At 40.6% G+C, this 23975-nt stretch overlaps 3 protein-coding genes and 1 long non-coding RNA gene across 8 annotated transcripts in view; 1 reads left to right on the forward strand and 3 right to left on the reverse strand.

The window, feature by feature from the left end:
- The window catches only part of csmd3b (CUB and Sushi multiple domains 3b), a 424286-nt gene that overhangs the window by 233459 nt on the left and 166852 nt on the right, over window positions 1-23975 (forward strand). The gene's annotated exons all lie outside the window — the stretch shown is intronic.
- The window catches only part of LOC112430185 (uncharacterized), a 43757-nt gene that overhangs the window by 2045 nt on the left and 17737 nt on the right, over window positions 1-23975 (reverse strand). The window contains exon 2 of the long non-coding RNA XR_003021974.2: window positions 23376-23417. This is a non-coding gene — a long non-coding RNA (uncharacterized LOC112430185). The remainder of the gene's footprint in view (window positions 1-23375; window positions 23418-23975) is intronic.
- LOC112431805 (uncharacterized) lies at window positions 1736-7626 on the reverse strand. The gene is made up of 7 exons (XM_024800521.2): window positions 7530-7626; window positions 7209-7314; window positions 5448-5518; window positions 3382-5347; window positions 2924-3082; window positions 2789-2842; window positions 1736-2363 (listed from the first exon to the last, which is right to left on the reverse strand). Exons 4-7 carry the CDS (start codon window positions 5042-5044, stop codon window positions 2116-2118), a joined length of 2124 nt encoding a protein of 707 aa, XP_024656289.2. The 5' UTR covers window positions 5045-5347; window positions 5448-5518; window positions 7209-7314; window positions 7530-7626; the 3' UTR covers window positions 1736-2115.
- On the reverse strand, window positions 16160-19753 carry LOC143414750 (histone-lysine N-methyltransferase set-1-like). Its single transcript, XM_076879586.1, has 5 exons — window positions 18983-19753; window positions 18169-18289; window positions 17923-18085; window positions 17610-17802; window positions 16160-16288 (listed from the first exon to the last, which is right to left on the reverse strand). Exons 1-5 carry the CDS (start codon window positions 19019-19021, stop codon window positions 16160-16162), a joined length of 645 nt encoding a protein of 214 aa, XP_076735701.1. The 5' UTR covers window positions 19022-19753.

Consider the following 23975-nt stretch of genomic DNA (forward strand, 5'->3'; position numbering starts at 1 on the left):
CACAGAGTTGAGGGGGATTCACTGCTCATATCGCCTGATTAACTAATTGCCACCCACATGGATTACCTACAGTTTGGCACATTTCTCTGTCCATTGGCTGTCTAATATGTTTCTTAAGATTGCTTGGTACAAGTTTAACTTAAACAATGCTTTGGTGTGTTTTTTTCCAGTCATCCTTCAGGTTTTGCCTATGGCTGGCAGATATTTTAAAATACACTTCTCTGGAGAAACAGCTGAACCCTTCCATGTTCTTGGTTAACTTTTCATTCAGTTTTTAATATTAAAATATAACAAATGCACAAAATAGAGTGATGTGTTAAATTTTTTTAATGCATCTAGCTCCATCTGCCTTTGGTAACTCTAGCAAAGGAAAGGCTAACATTGCAGCTTGCCCTTGTCCTTGAGCGCAGCTTCATTTGCACCACGAAATAAGAAATGAAGTTAATATTAAAAATTGGTCGGACATTAATTACAACAAACATGCGTCATCAGAGCAGGGACAGTTTTTTGTTTTTGTTGGTTTTTTCCAGCAATACTAGCCGGCAAACGCCTGACATTTACCATTTCCACAGCAAGTAACCTTTTCAGGTATTGTGAAGCCAAACTCAAGGGAGCAGACCAGAGGTCGAGGACCACTGGAGCGTGATGTATAACTGGGCCAGGACACTGCAAATTAATTCTATCATGAATACTTTTTAATTCTACCATCATCAGCACAGTCTGCCAGTCTGTGCTGATGAGAACATATTTATGTCCTTACTTGATTGTGCTTGTTTTTAATTGGCATAACATAAAACCCATCTGCTTAATAATAGCTGTGATTCTTTGGGGCATGGCCACGAGACATCTGTCCTGTTATGCTGTCAGACTATTTGACTCTTTTGGTTTGCAGGAGTTGGGATCCTATATCAATTAGGATTCTCAATTAGATTGGCATCTCTGGATTTGAAACTTAGGTCAGTGCTTTGAGGTCTTTGTTGAGGTTTTCTAGATGCTCTTGAGTAGTTTCTGTGGTGTTTCAAGACATTATGTGGAAGATTGTTACTGTGGAGAGGTGTGATTAGCCCACAGTAATGCTTCATTTTGTAGTTTGTAGTCAAAAAACATCCAGATGAATGTCATTTCAAGAAACATTAGCGATACGATCAGTGTTATTCATTGCTGTAGCTTGGCGTGTGTGTCTGGAAGTGCTGTGCGCTGGATAGTCAGCGGCTGAATAGCCACTAGTAGTTTCAGAGCTAAAATTATAATAAGATAATGACACCAACTCCTTGTCTCTGTCCCCCTTTTTCTCATTGTGTGTCTCTGCTCTGATTACTGTGGTGTCCTGCAGGCTACACACACACACACACACACACACACACACACACACACACACACACACACATACGGGTCTATGTGGTATGGCGGGACTATACTACGTCAATCCGCCCGGTGGTGGTTTAAGTGGACTACCCTTTTGAAAGGACTTAGAGCCAAGGGAGCGAGGTTAAAGTGTTCGAAAAAATCTGAAAAAAATTTGGGTCACTTCAGACCTCATACACTCCCTATAGAAGTCTAGATACACTGATACACACCAACCAGACTCTATTGTGTTTTCTGGAGACATTGTCCACTTGACAACAATGTGTTTTATGAGGTCCAAAAAAAACAATATTGGGTCTTTAAAGGGACAATGATGTAATATGTAAATAGCTCATCATTACCATGAATACACATCTGACAGGACACAGGATTACTGGAACATCATTTTATTAGTGTTCTTGGATCTGAACATTAATTTTAACCATAAATAAAAAAAGAAATCTATGGACAAAAATGCCCACGCTTCCCACAGAAATATAAAAATATAGAAAACAGAAAAATTAAAAACATTTAAAATGAATTTTAATAGTTTAAAGGTAAATATTAAGGGGAGAAAATATGCATTTATAATTTTTTATTTTAAATATAACCCGTCAAAAAAAACCCTAAATAAATTAAATGTAAAAATTATGAAATACAAACTACTTCTGTATTTAACAAGAACTTTTTTTTCTTTAAACAGAACATCAGTGTTAACAACAATTGGCAATCTGACCAAGATGTAAAACCACAGCTCTCTAAACAGTTATTTTAGTTCATTTTTTTCTGCCTTTTTGCAGTTAATCCTCTGTTTCTTACAAAATCTCTTATGTTTTGAACTGTTCTTCCTGCCAACACCGGATCTTCTACCAATTTGCAATGACTGCATTCATTTTTGGTGGCTAGTTTCCCTTCGTTTATGTGGTCTTTAAAATGCCTCATCACTGCAGCAACCTCAGCCTTGGACCACATGTTTTTGGGAGCTCTTCGGGAATTGTGGGATTGAGCAGCATTTTTCTCTGGAAGATATATAAAGTAGTAGTAGTTAAAACAAACAAAAAAACAAAAAAACCAAAAAACATTTGGTGGTTAAAAGAATGGATGCTACCCTGTACTAACTTCTGAAATGTGTTGCTACCATCAATATCAAAACGAGCTAAAATTCTCTTTGAAAATTTATCAAATTTCTAAAATGAGACATTTAGTGTTCCGCTGTGAATAAAAGACTGAATAAAAAGTTGAATAAAAGTCTCTTGATGCATGCTCAATCATCCAGGTAAGTAAATCCCAAAACGTTGATTCTGTTAATCTGGACGTAGCGTTTTCAGTGGGAGAAACATTTTGTCACTCATCCAAGTGACTTTTTGCCACCACTCTGCAGTTTGCCATATGTTGCAAAGTGATGAAACAATAATAAGCTTAGAGAACCAACTGCACCCCTTACCTTCAGAGGGAGCAGCAGTCTCACTTGCTGCAGGCATTGTGAGTGGTCCTTCATCTGCTGATTACACAATTTGATTAAGTTTTAATATTTGTAACAAACATTTTATCCACAGAAACCAAGCTAGTGGTAACTTACCACAATCTACAGTGTCTTGGAGCTGCGCTGTGTTTGTGGAATCAGCTACTGCATGTACAGGCTCACTGGTGCCACACGCCAACATTGTGAGTGCTGTGTCATCATCATCTGATTCACTCTCACTGTCCTTTGTTTCAGCATCACTTAATGCAATTTCATCTGAGAAATTGTGGGAAAACCCCCCCCAAAAAACCAAACACAAACCCCCCAAAAACCTCACATTAACAACGAGATATGACAAAATACAGAACAAATACTGGAAATTATAGTACATAGTTTTACTATTTAAGGCCACCACTCTGCAGTTTGCCAAATGTTGCAAAGTGATGAAACAATAGACTTCAAGAACCTTAAATCATGGACATTTAACAGAATGGTCTGTGCTTTTAGGTTTTAATTCTGTTGATAAAGCATAATATTCAACTACTGCCCTAATATTTGCTCCTTTCAATACAAACCTTCTATTTTGATCTCATCCAGTGATTTCCCCTGGATCTGGGAAAGTTGTCCTTTTTCCAGTGTTAAAAGCAGTTTGGAAATCTTGGCCAGCTGTGTTGTGGGAACTGGTAATCTGTAGAATTCGCGGTGAACGCGGATATCATGACCCAGGAAATCTGCAACCTGATCAAGTTCGTTGTTTTTCAAATTAAGGACTTGTGAGAGTGTGGCAACATGTTTTCTGAGCTGTGTCGATCTTAGATACTCAGGCTGCTTTGCTCCACACTGGTGTGCATGAACACGCAAGGAGTCCATTCCTCTGTAATGACTCATTGATCGGGGTCTTGCAAAGAGGTAGATATTAGTGGCACAAATACCACAGTCAGGCCTCCTACTAACCAGTAGTGACAGAGCATCCAGCATGCTTGGTGTTAGCAGAACTGGAACATTTCTGTCCCTTTTTCCCATTATTTCTATTCTACAGAAATAGTTACAGAGTCTCTGTTCCATTTCTGAGAGCCCCATGGCAACATCTGTGTGGAGTGCTGTTTTGTCTCTTTCAAGAAAACTTTTGAGGCGCATCTTTGAAACCTCTCCAGAACGTCTTCGGTTGAACACAATGATTTGTGAGAGTGTAACTTGTGCAAGTTGGGCATAATTCTGAGCTGTGGCTTCGTTCTCCAAGCTGCAAAAGGCACTTTCTGCAGATTTTTGAAGGTAGTGATGGAGAATCCGAACATCTTCTGTAAAGGGCAATGTTGATGGCTTGTTAAACTTTGCCTCACTCAATGTGTTCAAGGCACGGTGAGACACCATCTCAGACCATTTGGAGACATACAACTTCTTGAACGCATCAGTGGACTTGATTAGGGCTTCATCCTCTGTCATGAGGGCACGACAATGGATAATGTCAGACATTTTATGCAGTGTATGTCCCAGTTTCAGCGCAAGGCTTGGAGTTTTGTATGACAGTGTCTCTTCATCAAAACCTGAAACTTTCTTTACTGCTTGCACAACTCTCTGGAAATTAGCAGGCTTAATAGCTTCTTCCATGTTATGCACTGAGAATTCTGTGCGCAGACACAACAACAAACGTCCCGCTTCACGAAGCTTCTGTCGTATATAATCATACTTTGTAGGGTCTTGTCCATGTTTATTGTAGAGGGACTGGGCAAACTGAATAACAGTAAAGTCATTTCGCACAGCTGAGGCAATCTCATCTTGTTTCATAACAGCAAGAACCTTCCAGACTCCACTTGACACCTGCGGATAACACTGAGACTCCAGAGTTAAAGCCAGGCCGAGTACTTTGGTTCTTCCAGGTTCTTTATCCGTGTCATCTTTTGGTTTGTTAGGACATCTGCGGACATGTCTCCAAAGATCCTTGCGAACATACATCCCTTGACAATAAAAGCAATGAGCAAACTTTCCCTCTACTGCTTTAATCTTGGGTCTTCTCTTCACTTTCAGTGGTCCCACTCCACCATGCAAAACTGCAGCATTATGCTTAAAATTTCCCTTATTTCTCAATTTCTCTAACAGACTTTTACGCTCGTTTGAGTCTCTAGGCAGGGAAAATGCATGCACAACATCAGGAGCCGTTTTGTGCGTTTTCAGGTGGCGGGAAATTTTAGCTTGTGGTTTGCCACAAAAATAGCAGTAATTTCTTTTACTTAAAGTCATTTTTTCTGATTCAGTTTCGCAAAGCTCACTTTTATCTTGTGGCTTGTCCTTTGTCAAGTTGTGGATTAAATTCGTTGAATCTGATTGTTCATGCGCTTTGGAGATGTCATCTTGGCATAGCAGACCTTTTGATGTGCTTGGCAATAATGAGATGTCTTCATCTGAATCTTCATCATATGACTCTGAATCTGGCACATATTCTTCTTCTGATATGCTGTGGTTGCCATCATCATCGCTTGATATTTGATCCAGAACTGAATGTGGCAATCCATCCTCCCCTGAATATTCAGAAATTTCTTCTTTCTGGAATGTAAGAACAAAAGTTTTTTTAATTGATCAATACTTTAGACAGGTAAAAAATAAACTGAAAAAAAGTCAAGCCAAATATGAATGGGATACACACCTGTGTTGACTGGTGGCAATTCTGATTTGCCAATTTTGCAAGGCAAGATTTGTGCCAGACCCCTAAACAAACTGAAACACATTTTGATAGACTTAATTTAGCTTTGCAGTTCTATTTAAGTGAAGTAGTTTTTTGTCAAAGCATTGCAGTAATGTCAAATGCTGAAAAAACAAAAAAAAACAAAACTGTTCACATTAAGGATATTTTAATGACTACACATACACTGCTAATCCCCCTCCCCCCCCCCAAAAAAGGACATCCCAGATGTGAATGAAGGAGTTATTCTTATTAAATACTTTGTTCTTTAGGTAGTTGAGTGGCATGAAAGTGTGTAGTTGAATGTGTGTGGCCTCCAGATGCCTGTACGACTTCCCTACAATGCCTGGGCATGCTCGGGATGAGGTGGCGGATGGTCTCCTGAAGGATCTCCTCCAAGACCTGGACTAAAGCATCTGCCAACCCCTGGACAGTTTGTGGTGGATGGAGTGAGACATGATGTCCCAGATGTGCTCAATTGGATTCAGGTCTGGGGAACAGGCGGGCCAGTCCATAGCATCAATGCCTTTGTCATGGAGGAACTGCTGACATACTCCAGCCACATGAGGCCCAGTGTCGTCTCGCATTAGGTGGACCCCAGGGCCAAATGCACCAGCATGTGGTCTCACAAAGGGTCCGAGGACCTCATCTTGTTACCCAATGACAGTCAGGCTCTCTGGCAGGCACAGAAATGCCACCCCTCACCATTACTGACCCACTGCCAATATGATCATGCTGGAGGATGTTGCAGGCAGCAGAACATTCCCCACGGCATCTCCAGACTGTCACGTGCTCAGTTTGAACCTCCTTTCAGCTGTGAGGAGCATAGGGTGCCCGTGCTGAAGTTGCCAAACTTTGTGTTTTCTGGCAAATGCCAAACATCCTGCATGGTGTTGGACTGCAAGCTCAATCCCCACCTGTGGATGCTGGACCCTCAAGCCACCCTCATGAAGTCAGTTTCTGACCATTTGAGCAGACAGATGCACATTTGTGGCCTGTTTGAGGTCATTTTGCAGGGCTCCTCTTGTTCCTCCTTGCACAAAGGTGGAGGTAGCGGTCCTGCTGCTGGGTTGTTGCCCTCCTATGGCCTACTCCACATCCAGGTAGCACCTCCATGCTCTGGACACTACACTAACAGACACAGCAAACCTTCTTGCCACAGCTCACATTGATGTGCTACGCTAGATGAGCTGCACTACCTGAGCCCCTTGTGTGGGTTGTAGACTGTCTCATGCTACCACTAAAATGAAATCACCGCCAGCATTCAAAAGTGACCATAACATCAGCCAGAAAGCATAGCTGCTGAGAAGTGGTCTGTGGTCACCACCTGCAGAACCAGTCCTTTATTATGGTGAATTGACTATAATTTCCACTTGTTGTCTACTCTATTTGCAAAACAGCATGTGAAACTGGTTGTCAGTGTTACTTCCTAAGTGAACAGTTTGATTTCACAGAAGTGTGACTGACTTGGAGTAACATCGCATTGTTTAAGTGTTCCCTTTATTATTTTGAGCAGTTTATGTTATGGAATGGGGAATTGAGGACAATCCCAAGTATACCATTTTTACAAGGTCCTGCACCAATGAGGTAATACTGCATTTCTTTAATTAGACGTGACCACCCATTAATTAAAAAGGGAGCAGTGTTCATTTCAGCACGTCTTAACTTGTTGAACTCTATTAATGCTTTTTACTATACACTGTACCTATTCACTAAATGTCTCACCTTTGCACTTAAAGCCAAGCCACTTGAGGGAGGAAACCGGTCCCACACACTGAATGCACTTGTCCAAAGATGATATTGTTGTGCACACCAGACGATGATTGTGACACTGTTAGCAAAATATTGCAACATTTATTTGTTTTGGACAGTTGGAAAGGTGTGTTTTCAATTCAGTTGCAGATATCAACTAATAAACTTCGTCCATGTAAATCACATCACACCCAGGTGACTGCCAAACACACACACACACACACACAGCATCCATAAAGAATGATGATAGATTAAATTATTAGTTCATTAAGTGGTACACTGGATTATATTTACCCTTTCAGGCTCTGGATGTTTCAGGTCCAGATCATTGTTTGGAAAGCTGTTTGGTTGCGGCTTTAGGCAGCTCACAGTCTTCTGAATCTGGCTGGTCTCAGTCTTCGTGTGTAACAGATAGAGAATGAAGACAAAAGAACAGTAATCTGACAGTTACTAAAAATGCATCACTCAAGAGGATGAATAGACCATTTCACTATCGGCAAATAGCGTAAGGTACACATCGTGCATGAGAAACATTCATTAAAATCTGTCCTAGGTCAATGTTACCTCTTCAAAATCTTGCACTGAAGAAGAATGCATGGCTTCTGAGCCTTGCTGAGGCATTTCTTCATCAAGATCCTGCAACAAAGAAAAGATGGCACAAAGATTAGACCAAGTGCTCTTCTTGCAACTGTACTGGGCAGGCCTGTGCTTCTGTCTTTAATTTGCATGTGTGTGTGTGTGTGTGTGTGTGTGTGGGGGGGGGGGGGGGGGGGGGGGGGGGGGCTTTTCACTCAAGAAATGTTTTCTTCTGAAAAAAATACTGGCTACAATAGTTAACAACTGATTCCTTTGCAATCATCCACCCTCTTCCACTTATCCTTATCAGGATTGTGGGGTAGCAGTTTTGGGGCCTATACCAGCTACCATAGGGCAGTACAACCTGGACAGATCACCAGTCTAACATGGAAGGACAAGCATTTGCATTCACACCAAAGGGCAGTTTTGAATCACCAGTTAACCTAACCCCATAAGCTACATCTTTGGACTGTGGGAAGAAGCCAGAGTACACAGCCAGAGAGAGCCCATGCACTAAAGCAGTAAAAAGTGCCTAAAAGAAGTTAAGAAGTTGTATAGTACTATCTATCTTAATGTTCAAGCCTGAGTTTCAAAAAATTTCAACATAGAAACAAAGCACATGCAGTCAGCTCTGCATGCTGTAGGTCAAACTGTCAAGACATACGAGAAGACCCCTCCTAAAACCAGAGTGATGTCACCATGAAGCAAACTTTGACGGAGTCCTCCAATAACAGTGTGGTCCTCCTAAGTCACATTTGGGTGGTTAACACACACACACACACTCAGATGTTATCCAGACTTGCACTTTGAAACAATGAAAAGGACCTACAAGCCACGGTCCATGTAAATCACATCACACCCAGGTGACTGCCAAACACACACACACACAGCATCCATAAAGAATGATGATAGATTAAATTATTAGTTCATTAAGTGGTACACTGGATTATATTTACCCTTTCAGGCTCTGGATGTTTCAGGTCCAGATCATTGTTTGGAAAGCTGTTTGGTTGCGGCTTTAGGCAGCTCACAGTCTTCTGAATCTGGCTGGTCTCAGTCTTCGTGTGTAACAGATAGAGAATGAAGACAAAAGAACAGTAATCTGACAGTTACTAAAAATGCATCACTCAAGAGGATGAATAGACCATTTCACTATCGGCAAATAGCGTAAGGTACACATCGTGCATGAGAAACATTCATTAAAATCTGTCCTAGGTCAATGTTACCTCTTCAAAATCTTGCACTGAAGAAGAATGCATGGCTTCTGAGCCTTGCTGAGGCATTTCTTCATCAAGATCCTGCAACAAAGAAAAGATGGCACAAAGATTAGACCAAGTGCTCTTCTTGCAACTGTACTGGGCAGGCCTGTGCTTCTGTCTTTAATTTGCATGTGTGTGTGTGTGTGTGTGTGTGTGTGGGGGGGGGGGGGGGGGGGGGGGGCTTTCCACTCAAGAAATGTTTTCTTCTGAAAAAAATACTGGCTACAATAGTTAACAACTGATTCCTTTGCAATCATCCATCCTCTTCCACTTATCCTTATCAGGATTGTGGGGTAGCAGTTTTGGGGCCTATACCAGCTACCATAGGGCAGTACAACCTGGACAGATCACCAGTCTAACATGGAAGGACAAGCATTTGCATTCACACCAAAGGGCAGTTTTGAATCACCAGTTAACCTAACCCCATAAGCTACATCTTTGGACTGTGGGAAGAAGCCAGAGTACACAGCGAGAGAGCCCATGCACTACCAGCAGTAAAAAGTGCCTAAAACAAGTTAAGTTGTATAGTACTATCTATCTTAATGTTCAAGCCTGAGTTTCAAAAAATTTCAACATAGAAACAAAGCACATGCAGTCAGCTCTGCATGCTGTAGGTCAAACTGTCAAGACATACGAGAAGACCCCTCCTAAAACCAGAGTGATGTCACCATGAAGCAAACTTTGACGGAGTCCCCCAATAACAGTGTGGTCCTCCTAAGTCACATTTGGGTGGTTAACACACACACACACACACACACACACTCAGATGTTATCCAGACTTGCACTTTGAAACAATGAAAAGGACCTACAAGCCACGGTCCATGTAAATCACATCACACCCAGGTGACTGCCAAACACACACACACACAGCATCCATAAAGAATGATGATAGATTAAATTATTAGTTCATTAAGTGGTACACTGGATTATATTTACCCTTTCAGGCTCTGGATGTTTCAGGTCCAGATCATTGTTTGGAAAGCTGTTTGGTTGCGGCTTTAGGCAGCTCACAGTCTTCTGAATCTGGCTGGTCTCAGTCTTCGTGTGTAACAGATAGAGAATGAAGACAAAAGAACAGTAATCTGACAGTTACTAAAAATGCATCACTCAAGAGGATGAATAGACCATTTCACTATCGGCAAATAGCGTAAGGTACACATCGTGCATGAGAAACATTCATTAAAATCTGTCCTAGGTCAATGTTACCTCTTCAAAATCTTGCACTGAAGAAGAATGCATGGCTTCTGAGCCTTGCTGAGGCATTTCTTCATCAAGATCCTGCAACAAAGAAAAGATGGCACAAAGATTAGACCAAGTGCTCTTCTTGCAACTGTACTGGGCAGTCCTGTGCTTCTGTCTTTAATTTGCATGTGTGTGTGTGTGTGTGTGTGTGTGTGGGGGGGGGGGGGGGGGGGGGCTTTCCACTCAAGAAATGTTTTCTTCTGAAAAAAATACTGGCTACAATAGTTAACAACTGATTCCTTTGCAATCATCCATCCTCTTCCACTTATCCTTATCAGGATTGTGGGGTAGCAGTTTTGGGGCCTATACCAGCTACCATAGGGCAGTACAACCTGGACAGATCGCCAGTCTAACATGGAAGGACAAGCATTTGCATTCACACCAAAGGGCAGTTTTGAATCACCAGTTAACCTAACCCCATAAGCTACATCTTTGGACTGTGGGAAGAAGCCAGAGTACACAGCCAGAGAGAGCCCATGCATTACAGCAGTAAAAAGTGCCTAAAAGAAGTTAAGAAGTTGTATAGTACTATCTATCTTAATGTTCAAGCCTGAGTTTCAAAAAATTTCAACATAGAAACAAAGCACATGCAGTCAGCTCTGCATGCTGTAGGTCAAACTGTCAAGACATACGAGAAGACCCCTCCTAAAACCAGAGTGATGTCACCATGAAGCAAACTTTGACGGAGTCCCCCAATAACAGTGTGGTCCTCCTAAGTCACATTTGGGTGGTTAACACACACACACACTCAGATGTTATCCAGACTTGCACTTTGAAACAATGAAAAGGACCTACAAGCCACGGTCCATGTAAATCACATCACACCCAGGTGACTGCCAAACACACACACACACAGCATCCATAAAGAATGATGATAGATTAAATTATTAGTTCATTAAGTGGTACACTGGATTATATTTACCCTTTCAGGCTCTGGATGTTTCAGGTCCAGATCATTGTTTGGAAAGCTGTTTGGTTGCGGCTTTAGGCAGCTCACAGTCTTCTGAATCTGGCTGGTCTCAGTCTTCGTGTGTAACAGATAGAGAATGAAGACAAAAGAACAGTAATCTGACAGTTACTAAAAATGCATCACTCAAGAGGATGAATAGACCATTTCACTATCGGCAAATAGCGTAAGGTACACATCGTGCATGAGAAACATTCATTAAAATCTGTCCTAGGTCAATGTTACCTCTTCAAAATCTTGCACTGAAGAAGAATGCATGGCTTCTGAGCCTTGCTGAGGCATTTCTTCATCAAGATCCTGCAACAAAGAAAAGATGGCACAAAGATTAGACCAAGTGCTCTTCTTGCAACTGTACTGGGCAGGCCTGTGCTTCTGTCTTTAATTTGCATGTGTGTGTGTGTGTGGGGGGGGGGGGGGGGGGGGGGGGGGGCTTTCCACTCAAGAAATGTTTTCTTCTGAAAAAAATACTGGCTACAATAATTAACAACTGATTCCTTTGCAATCATCCATCCTCTTCCACTTATCCTTATCAGGATTGTGGGGTAGCAGTTTTGGGGCCTATACCAGCTACCATAGGGCAGTACAACCTGGACAGATCACCAGTCTAACATGGAAGGACAAGCATTTGCATTCACACCAAAGGGCAGTTTTGAATCACCAGTTAACCTAACCCCATAAGCTACATCTTTGGACTGTGGGAAGAAGCCAGAGTACACAGCGAGAGAGCCCATGCACTACCAGCAGTAAAAAGTGCCTAAAACAAGTTAAGTTGTATAGTACTATCTATCTTAATGTTCAAGCCTGAGTTTCAAACCACATAGAAACAAAGCACATGTAGTCAGTTCTGCATGCTGTAGGTCAAACTGTCAAGAAATACGAGAAGACCCCTCCTAAAACCAGAGTGATGTCACCATGAAGCAAACTTTGACGGAGTCCCCCAATAACAGTGTGGTCCTCCTAAGTCACATTTGGGTGGTTAACACACACACACACACACACACACTCAGATGTTATCCAGACTTGCACTTTGAAACAATGAAAAGGACCTACAAGCCACAGTCCATGTAAATCACATCACACCCAGGTGACTGCCAAACACAAACACACACACAGCATCCATAAAGAATGATGATAGATTAAATTATTAGTTCATTAAGTGGTACACTGGATTATATTTACCCTTTCAGGCTCTGGATGTTTCAGGTCCAGATCATTGTTTGGAAAGCTGTTTGGTTGCGGCTTTAGGCAGCTCACAGTCTTCTGAATCTGGCTGGTCTCAGTCTTCGTGTGTAACAGATAGAGAATGAAGACAAAAGAACAGTAATCTGACAGTTACTAAAAATGCATCACTCAAGAGGATGAATAGACCATTTCACTATCGGCAAATAGCGTAAGGTACACATCGTGCATGAGAAACATTCATTAAAATCTGTCCTAGGTCAATGTTACCTCTTCAAAATCTTGCACTGAAGAAGAATGCATGGCTTCTGAGCCTTGCTGAGGCATTTCTTCATCAAGATCCTGCAACAAAGAAAAGATGGCACAAAGATTAGACCAAGTGCTCTTCTTGCAACTGTACTGGGCAGTCCTGTGCTTCTGTCTTTAATTTGCATGTGTGTGTGTGTGTGTGTGTGTGTGTGGGGGGGGGGGGGGGGGGGGGGGGCTTTCCACTCAAGAAATGTTTTCTTCTGAAAAAAATACTGGCTACAATAATTAACAACTGATTCCTTTGCAATCATCCATCCTCTTCCACTTATCCTTATCAGGATTGTGGGGTAGCAGTTTTGGGGCCTATACCAGCTACCATAGGGCAGTACAACCTGGACAGATCGCCAGTCTAACATGGAAGGACAAGCATTTGCATTCACACCAAAGGGCAGTTTTGAATCACCAGTTAACCTAACCCCATAAGCTACATCTTTGGACTGTGGGAAGAAGCCAGAGTACACAGCCAGAGAGAGCCCATGCATTACAGCAGTAAAAAGTGCCTAAAACAAGTTAAGAAGTTGTATAGTACTATCTATCTTAATGTTCAAGCCTGAGTTTCAAAAAATTTCAACATAGAAACAAAGCACATGCAGTCAGCTCTGCATGCTGTAGGTCAAACTGTCAAGACATACGAGAAGACCCCTCCTAAAACCAGAGTGATGTCACCATGAAGCAAACTTTGACGGAGTCCCCCAATAACAGTGTGGTCCTCCTAAGTCACATTTGGGTGGTTAACACACACACACACACACACACACTCAGATGTTATCCAGACTTGCACTTTGAAACAATGAAAAGGACCTACAAGCCACGGTCCATGTAAATCACATCACACCCAGGTGACTGCCAAACACACACACACACAGCATCCATAAAGAATGATGATAGATTAAATTATTAGTTCATTAAGTGGTACACTGGATTATATTTACCCTTTCAGGCTCTGGATGTTTCAGGTCCAGATCATTGTTTGGAAAGCTGTTTGGTTGCGGCTTTAGGCAGCTCACAGTCTTCTGAATCTGGCTGGTCTCAGTCTTCGTGTGTAACAGATAGAGAATGAAGACAAAAGAACAGTAATCTGACAGTTACTAAAAATGCATCACTCAAGAGGATGAATAGACCATTTCACTATCGGCAAATAGCGTAAGGTACACATCGTGCATGAGAAACATTCATTAAAATCTGTCCTAGGTCAATGTTACCTCTTCAAAATCTTGCACTGAAGAAGAATGCATGGCTTCTGAGCCTTGCTGAGGCATTTCTTCATCAAGATCCTGCAACAAAGAAAAGATGGCACAAAGATTAGACCAAGTGCTCTTCTTGCAACTGTACTGGGCAGGCCTGTGCTTCTGTCTTTAATTTGCATGTGTGTGTGTGTGTGTGGGGGGGGGGGGGGGGGGGGGGGGGGGGGCTTTCCACTCAAGAAATGTTTTCTTCTGAAAAAAATACTGGCTACAATAGTTAACAACTGATTCCTTTGCAATCATCCATCCTCTTCCACTTATCCTTATCAGGATTGTGGGGTAGCAGTTTTGGGGCCTATACCAGCTACCATAGGGCAGTACAACCTGGACAGATCACCAGTCTAACATGGAAGGACAAGCATTTGCATTCACACCAAAGGGCAGTTTTGAATCACCAGTTAACCTAACCCCATAAGCTACATCTTTGGACTGTGGGAAGAAGCCAGAGTACACAGCGAGAGAGCCCATGCACTACCAGCAGTAAAAAGTGCCTAAAACAAGTTAAGTTGTATAGTACTATCTATCTTAATGTTCAAGCCTGAGTTTCAAACCACATAGAAACAAAGCACATGTAGTCAGTTCTGCATGCTGTAGGTCAAACTGTCAAGAAATACGAGAAGACCCCTCCTAAAACCAGAGTGATGTCACCATGAAGCAAACTTTGACGGAGTCTCCCAATAACAGTGTGGTCCTCCTAAGTCACATTTGGGTGGTTAACACACACACACACACACACACACACACACACTCAGATGTTATCCAGACTTGCACTTTGAAACAATGAAAAGGACCTACAAGCCACAGTCCATGTAAATCACATCACACCCAGGTGACTGCCAAACACACACACACACACACACAGCATCCATAAAGAATGATGATAGATTAAATTATTAGTTCATTAAGTGGTACACTGGATTATATTTACCCTTTCAGGCTCTGGATGTTTCAGGTCCAGATCATTGTTTGGAAAGCTGTTTGGTTGCGGCTTTAGGCAGCTCACAGTCTTCTGAATCTGGCTGGTCTCAGTCTTCGTGTGTAACAGATAGAGAATGAAGACAAAAGAACAGTAATCTGACAGTTACTAAAAATGCATCACTCAAGAGGATGAATAGACCATTTCACTATCGGCAAATAGCGTAAGGTACACATCGTGCATGAGAAACATTCATTAAAATCTGTCCTAGGTCAATGTTACCTCTTCAAAATCTTGCACTGAAGAAGAATGCATGGCTTCTGAGCCTTGCTGAGGCATTTCTTCATCAAGATCCTGCAACAAAGAAAAGATGGCACAAAGATTAGACCAAGTGCTCTTCTTGCAACTGTACTGGGCAGTCCTGTGCTTCTGTCTTTAATTTGCATGTGTGTGTGTGTGTGTGTGTGTGTGTGTGTGTGTGTGTGGGGGGGGGGGGGGGGGGGGGGGGGGCTTTCCACTCAAGAAATGTTTTCTTCTGAAAAAAATACTGGCTACAATAATTAACAACTGATTCCTTTGCAATCATCCATCCTCTTCCACTTATCCTTATCAGGATTGTGGGGTAGCAGTTTTGGGGCCTATACCAGCTACCATAGGGCAGTACAACCTGGACAGATCGCCAGTCTAACATGGAAGGACAAGCATTTGCATTCACACCAAAGGGCAGTTTTGAATCACCAGTTAACCTAACCCCATAAGCTACATCTTTGGACTGTGGGAAGAAGCCAGAGTACACAGCCAGAGAGAGCCCATGCATTACAGCAGTAAAAAGTGCCTAAAACAAGTTAAGAAGTTGTATAGTACTATCTATCTTAATGTTCAAGCCTGAGTTTCAAAAAATTTCAACATAGAAACAAAGCACATGCAGTCAGCTCTGCATGCTGTAGGTCAAACTGTCAAGACATACGAGAAGACCCCTCCTAAAACCAGAGTGATGTCACCATGAAGCAAACTTTGACGGAGTCCCCCAATAACAGTGTGGTCCTCCTAAGTCACATTTGGGTGGTTAACACACACACACACACTCAGATGTTATCCAGACTTGCACTTTGAAACAATGAAAAGGACCTACAAGCCACGGTCCATGTAAATCACATCACACCCAGGTGACAGCCAAACACACACACACACAGCATCCATAAAGAATGATGATAGATTAAATTATTAGTTCATTAAGTGGTACACTGGATTATATTTACCCTTTCAGGCTCTGGATGTTTCAGGTCCAGATCATTGTTTGGAAAGCTGTTTGGTTGCGGCTTTAGGCAGCTCACAGTCTTCTGAATCTGGCTGGTCTCCGTCTTCGTGTGTAACAGATAGAAAATGAATATACAGTGCATTTTTGAAGAGGCTTTTGAAACATTAAATAAACTGTATGAGAAAGATAAGTTTCAAGCTATTGTCTTTAAAATATTCACTGTCATGTATAGAGAATTTAAGGCCCTATGATTAAGAGACAAATAGTCAGTGTGATTTCTTTATTTTTTAAGCCATTGCTAAAGGAGTAAAACAATCACCTGTAGCAGCAACGAACTGTCACTAGGGCCCATTTATCTTCAAGGGACAAAATTTAAAATGAATCTAACTAAAGAGGCTACACAGCAAAATCTCCAGTGTTAAATTAACACTAGAGAGTGTCTATATGGGTCCACACAACACTGTTGAGTGTTGAATTAACACTTTTGACAGTGTTATATGTTTAAAAGTAACCTAGTCAGTTTTGAAGATTAACAAAGACTAACACTGAGCAGTGCTGATTTTCTAACACTGGAATATTTCTAACATTTTGAGTTATTTTCCAGTGTTAGAAAATCAGCACTGCTCAGTGTTAGCCATTGTTAATCTTCAAAACTGACTAGGTTACTTTTAAACATATAACACTGTCAAAAGTGTTAATTTAACACTCAACAGTGTTGTATTTAACACTCAGAGGTGTGGACCCTTATAGACACTCTCCAGTGTTAATTTAACACTGGAGATTTTGCTGTGTAGAATCACATTAAACATCAATCACTGTTAAAATTTAGAAACCGAAAGCCATTTTTTATTTCTGCATACCTGCTGATATTTTTTTAGTGCTTTTAGAGGGCTTTGATGTGGCAGCCATCACAATTGCCTGTTTTCCATTAGTACCTACCCCTGTTTTTCCAGTAGGTTATAGTACCATGTAGTTTTTCAGTAACTACTGCACCAAGGTTCCAAGTGATCCAAAGTGATCAGAAAATTTGACATAGACTGAATGCCACCAGGTGGCTGGTCAATGGTGTCACTCGATAAGTTATGAGTGCGCCTCCTTCGTGAAAATCCAAGCCATCATTTTTGAAACTCTGAAATGTTTGAAATAGCGACCAAAATTAACAGCGTGATCCCTGAATTGAACACTAAAGTATAGACTGAGCAGCAGGCATTTTGTCACCTTGACGTCCATGCTTGCTGTGGCATTTATATCACTGGATGCTCGGCTGCATTGCTATAGTTACCCCAGGCACAGTAGGTGATACTCAATTTCAGTGAAAAACTAGATGCCCTAAGTCACGTTAAGCCAATTTGAGTAGGTACAAATGTAAAAATGGCTTAGGGTATGCAATTTATCAGTTCCAAAAAGTACAATTGTAGAAATACCTTGCATCTCCAGAGCCAATCCGAGTCACCATAATTATAGTCTATTTCTTCGCCTGGACTTATGTCTCTGCTTGCAAATAAGCATAGATGGGGCTTTCCATTGATATTTAATATTTTCATCTTAGCACTTGGACTGATGTGGTTGTCGTTGACAAGTCTGCCTAATGACCCATCTTCTTGAGATGCATCCACACTGTGGGGTTAGGCAAAAAAGTATTAGCTTAACTAGTTAGTTAGGAAGCTTTTTTTTTTTCATAAATCAAAAGCAATGTGTCATTTAATCTTAATCAAACTACACTGATATAATACGCACCACCAGAGTTTTCCATCAAACTTGAATTCAAACATGAACACCTTCAGGCTGTCATGATAAACTCTGTGTCTCCGCTCACATTCTTCTTTTGTTATGAGTTTACCTCTGTATTCCAAAAGAAAGTCTCCTTTTTGGAATGGAACAGTCGTGAAAATGCCCCGACCTGAATTGCAGAGGCATACCAAGTGAGTGACAAAAGACAAAGTGACAAACTCCAAATCTAATCCAAACTAAAGACCAACTTACCTTTGAAGGCATTTATGTAGTGGATATCAAGTCCCAGTTTGTCCCTTCCAGCAGAAACATGACAGACTGCATCCTCCCGTGGAGGAATGCGTCTCCTTCGCATGTTCTCCTGTACGATTGGCTGTATTACCAAAGCATATAAAGTATTACGATTATCGTCATCATTGTCATCATCATCAGTAGTAGCAGAACTAGCAGTAGTGTAGTTTACAGCATAAACACAGCTGACTTATTCATAGTGCTAATTTATGCCTTCTTTTAAAATGTTAAAGGCCTAGTACTCAAAATGGCGACATGTGACATTTCTGTAATGGCGACTGCAGAGAGTGATACAAGTACTGAGAAAGCTTAGGCATCAAAACTGTAAGAAGTTTTTTCTTCAGGCATATAAATAAATACACGACTAAATACACTTATACCCTTGCTTTTATTTTAGGGCTGTCAGCAGAATGACAGACATTGGACAAACTGCCCGAAATTAGCTAACAGCGACATCAGGGATTTTGACTCAGACTGCGCTGGTTTAATTGTTAATCGCGTTAGTCGCGATGTCGGCATTAACACGTTTAAGCCACAATAATGCTTTAACACCGAGTAAATCCTAACACGGGTTAGCCCGCTTTATCGCGTTGACGCGGTTAGTCGTCAGCCCTATTTTATTTACTCAATGACAAACGCTGGGGCCGTTTTACTTCTTCAAAGACTCACTAACAGTCCATAAAGCATAAATTAAACCAGTTTAATATAGGCCTGTGCACCTATAATTTCATATAGTATTAAAGTCATGGTGCATTTTACATTAAAAAAGGCTTACCTTTGTGTTTTTAATCCGTCTTCGTATTGCCGTCGACATACACTTGTTAAAGGGCACGCGCGCGAAAGTTGTGGCGCCGTTTCCTGTAGGTACCGCCTATATATATAGCCTACCAATCACAATGACTTCCGGCCGTGTGTATTGAAAATGTGTATTAAATTGCAGTACCTACACACATCCACTCTAACTCGAAACGTCGCTGTGCAATACACTGGAATACACAAAAATCAGGTGAGGGGTATAGGTGGACTTTTAAGAAAATCAGAAAATCTTTTAATTATAGTTTAATAAATGAATTTACACTACAGTTTAAGCAAATACAGGTCAAAAGATAAATAATGACCTCATAAGAAGTAGAAAAAATTATTATTTAGACACTTAAAAATGCATTTACAAGTCATGTTTTAGGGGGACACATGAATACACAGCAAAAAGTCGAAATGTCCCCGGAGCCCAGGTACAGCGCAGGTCAAATGTCAATCCATACCACATAGACGCACTCACACACACACACACACACACACACACACACACACAAGCACACACAGAGTTTGAAAAGAGGCAGAAGCCCAAGATTGCAATGGCCTCTGGGAAAAGTCTGGGCTTAAAGAAAGGAGGGAACACACAAAATGACACAAACTCTGGTGAGAACAAGAGGAAGAAAAGAGGCGAGGGACAGAAGAGCAGAGGGTAGAAGGAGGGGGATGATAAAGAAATTCATTTTATTTAATTTAATGGGTATTCCGGGCTTTTCATCCATTTCCTAGTTGTCCTTTTAAAATGCCTGGTGGATTCAGTTTTTAAGTTGTAGATACAAGGGCTACATATCCAACATGGTAAGACAAACAGAGGGGGAAAAATAGATGAAGTGATCATGTTTTTTTTAAAAACGGCAGACGGCAGTTACACAGAACAAAAAACAACAAAAACCCCCAAATCTTCACTCATTTTATTTGGGGTAGGACTGTGTTTGATTTTGTGTTTTAAACCACATCAACAAACAAAAGAAGCTACCTAGATTTGGAGCCTGCTCACACTGCCAACACAGGCATAACTTATCCGGCAGATGGTATAAACTATTTTACACCCTGCGCTTTACTCGAAACAAATCTCAGCTATTTGTGCCAACAAAGATAAAATTGTTTAGGTAAGATTATATGTAGTTTGCAGTCAGGTGGTTATCAACTGTTATAAGTGGTTCTGTCAGTCACTTAATATAATTATTTACATAATTTTGAGAAGTACAAAGACATTTGTTTGTGTATTTAGGGGTACTTTTGAGGTGCAGTACATGACAGAAGCGTGTCGACACATGGATACCGGCTCTATATTTGAAAATTTTATAGTCATTAATCTGTTATTACACCACTTTCGGGAAGGCTTTTCACAAGATTTATGAGCCTGGCTGCAAGAAAGTGCTGCTGCCGCTTTTGAGTGCTGACACGTGGCTTGTCATCGATGTTCCGGTTTATCCAAAATGGGTTTGATGGCGCTAAGGTCGAGGCTTTTCCTCAGCTCCAAAGTCGATGCTGACTGAAGTAGCTCACCCAAATTGGTGCCACAAATTTGGAGCATAATAATTACATGCTGCTGTATTAAAATCCTCTTTCAGGAGATAAGGGGCATAAACCAAGCAATGAAACCATCCTCAAAAGTGTTCTCAACAAGTGATTTTATCACTTTAACACTCTCACAGTTTAGCTCCTACTTGCTAAATGGATAAATAATAAAACTAACAGTGGATTTTGCAATATGGTGCAGAGCCACCCACTCTCTGGTTTTTTTTTTTTTTTTTCAGCCCTCCACTCTTTACTTGAACGAGCCAATTTAACAAACACCTTGCTGCTCCGTGAAGTGGGGAGCAAGGAGGAGGAGAAAAATTTAGATGAGATAAAGGAAAGGGAGGGAGAGACAGAGCAGGGTCCTGTTGTGAACACTGATTACTCTCTGCCCACTTGAAAGTGATGGAGAGCGACACAGCAGGCGTGCTCGCGCAAGCACGAACCCCTACACACCCACACACGCGCATGCACAGAAGCATAAGTACACAATGTATATAAACAATCTTGTGCACAACGAGAACTTCTCTGCATCTGTGCGCTGATTGATGATGACTTCGCCAAAATCCCATCCATCCCCAAATTTCTGCATTATATGTGTGAAAGTGCATTTTCACTCTCCCAGAAAGCTCATATGTATTTGAGATTTCGTGTGTCCTAATTGGGGGAGCCTATTGAGACGGCTAGTCTGATTAAGTAGCACTCCCCTTCTATCTGATCAATAATCACACTCACATGGGTACAAGCACATATATTGTATATGGAAACACAAACTGTAACTTAAATGGCCAATGATCTTTCAAATGTGTGTTAGTTACATCACACATTAAGGTGCCAATGTATATATAAAACTCAATTCTGTCCCAGAGTAGCTGAAATAAACCCTACAGTGAAAGGGTCCATTAGTTAAGGATTAATTTTATTTCAATCTATTAAAATCTCGTCTCCATATTAAACTTTGTGTCAGTACAGTACATCACAACAGGTAGCAACAAAGTAGCTCAATTTAACAGTGTATTTGAAAGAAAATGAATAAAAGGAAGGTCTTAATTCTTATGATTGAGCATGGCAAATATGTGCAAATGAAAACAATGTTGCTCTATTTTGCACTTCACACTTTTTTGGGTAGTCTGAAAACAGGTTCACTTGGTGTAGATTAGTAGCTGCAATTTCCAAAATGAACCTCTGAAGTGCAGAAGTATCCCACTCTTTATTTGATTAAAGTGTGTGTTTCACATGGCAGAAAAATAAGTATTTTATGTTATTTATAATATTAGTAACAAATAAGTATTTGTTGTATTTGTATTTTTTATTTGTTTTCTACTTTATTCTACATTACCCTTATGATCTGCTCTACATAAATTCTTTTTTTTGTGATTACTTTTAAATGTGAAGATGAATCATTTTAAATCTAACATCATTCATTTGTGAGCCTGTGGGTTCCTTCTCCCTCTCCTCCCTTCTTCTATTGTTCTCGCTGTCTCCCTCTCTCTTCCACTCCCTCTCTCTGACTCACTGTCTTTCTGTCTTTCGGCCATCGATCTTAGCCTCTTTCCGCCCTCTTTCCACCCAGTGCTTCTTTATTTCCTCCCTCTCCCTCTCTTTCATTGCCATACTGTGAGCGGAATAGCTGGTTGGTGTTTTTGTTGAGGAAGGAGGCACAGAGGATGGATGGGACGATGGTAGACCCTGAGATGTAGAGAGGGAGAGATGCTCTTTTGGTCTGGTGTATTTAATCAATTATGTTCTCTCGCTCCCTCTGGCAACTCTCCACTTGATATTTTCTCTCTTGCAGACACACACACACACACACACACACACTCAAAACTGCATAAGCGGTCACATACTGACTCTTACTATCCCAGTATATTTTTTTCTTTTTAAAAATTTGTACCTACAGTGATTAGAGCTCAAACACAAACATGTGTCCTATTTTTTTTAGTATGCCTACTTGGCAAGATAGATCACTTTCAAAATCAAATATAGTTAGTGCCATATTTTTTGGGTTACATAGTTAGTGGATTTTAAATCATACAATCAATATATAATTGACATTTAGAGCTTTAGCTTTATTTCAAGGTTTTTTTAACAAACATTTTGCATTATATTTTTATGAATTACAGCTAGTTTTATGCATACTCCTCAATTTTCAGAGGTTTTCAGAGCGCTTTTATGGCCGGGTGAACCCTGTTGCCTTGGGATCTCACAACAAATGAAGCAGTCTTAATATCTGAAGTTCAAAGTGTTGACATTGTTTTTTTGTTGCTGTATTTAATATAATACCTAACCAAGTTAAAAACACTCTTGAGAAGGTAGGCATGTCATAATCCTTCACCTGCTCCAACAGAAAAAGTCCGGTCTTGTATTTGTGTCAGTGTTGATGGTATACTTGCACATAAACCACAGCATTGGACACTGATGGATAGGAAGTGTCCGAGCAGACATGTAAAAAAAACTCTTTGAAAAGTACATGTTTAAAAAAAATTAAATTCAGATATCTTTTTTTTCCATGCCTAAATATGAATAAAAATACTTAAGAAAAAAAATCCTGATTGAGGTTGTCATAATTCATGAAAGGGTTAACTGTGATTTACAACGAGGTGCAAACCACTCATTACGCTCAAGAACATGATTAGAATTTACTGGAAGATGTGTAAAAGTAGCTTGCACACTTAAACACACCAAAAAATGTTTGGACAGATAAAACATAAATTAACTTCTATTAGACTGATGGACAGAAAAACATATAGAGAAGCACCGAAAGAGTTCATGATCTGAAACATAACTGTCAGTCATGACAGAGGAGATTTCATGGTATGGGAATCTATGCTTACCTGTTGACTGCTGATAGAAGTGGCAGGGTGCAGGGTTATACTCTGTAAAGACAGCAGTTAACAGTGCAAATTGATAAGGACCCCAACAACAGTATACTGCCAAAGCAACCTACACTCTAAGTTTATCAATGTAAAGAAATGAGATATCAACAAATTATACGCACAATTATATTATGTTTTTGACCAATAATATATAGGACTAATTGTAAAACATGCTGCTACATTTTTGATCTGTTATTGCTTACACAGAAATGTCATACATGAATAAAATACTACTAGCAGGCAGAAGGAGTAACTCTTTTAAGTTACCGATTTTCTTTCACAGACGACTTGATTTTAAAAGAGAAATAAGGGACTATCTCACACTAACTCTTTGAGTTTAACATCCAGTGTTTGGAAACATTTGTCACAGTAATCTGCGTTCTGACCTTTATACAATAGTGAGTGTGCGGGTTTAGACTTCTTTAACTGTGTTTCTATATGTCTGTTTCATAAATGAAAAGATTTGGTGATGCCTTTTGATCTTTATGCAACTTAAAATGTTATCACACAACTACTCTTATGCTTTTGAAAATGGCAGTAGACCTTTGTAGCCTGTAT

Source organism: Maylandia zebra, linkage group LG22 (assembly GCF_041146795.1).
Source record: "Maylandia zebra isolate NMK-2024a linkage group LG22, Mzebra_GT3a, whole genome shotgun sequence".
Classification (NCBI taxonomy): Eukaryota; Metazoa; Chordata; class Actinopteri; order Cichliformes; family Cichlidae; genus Maylandia; species Maylandia zebra.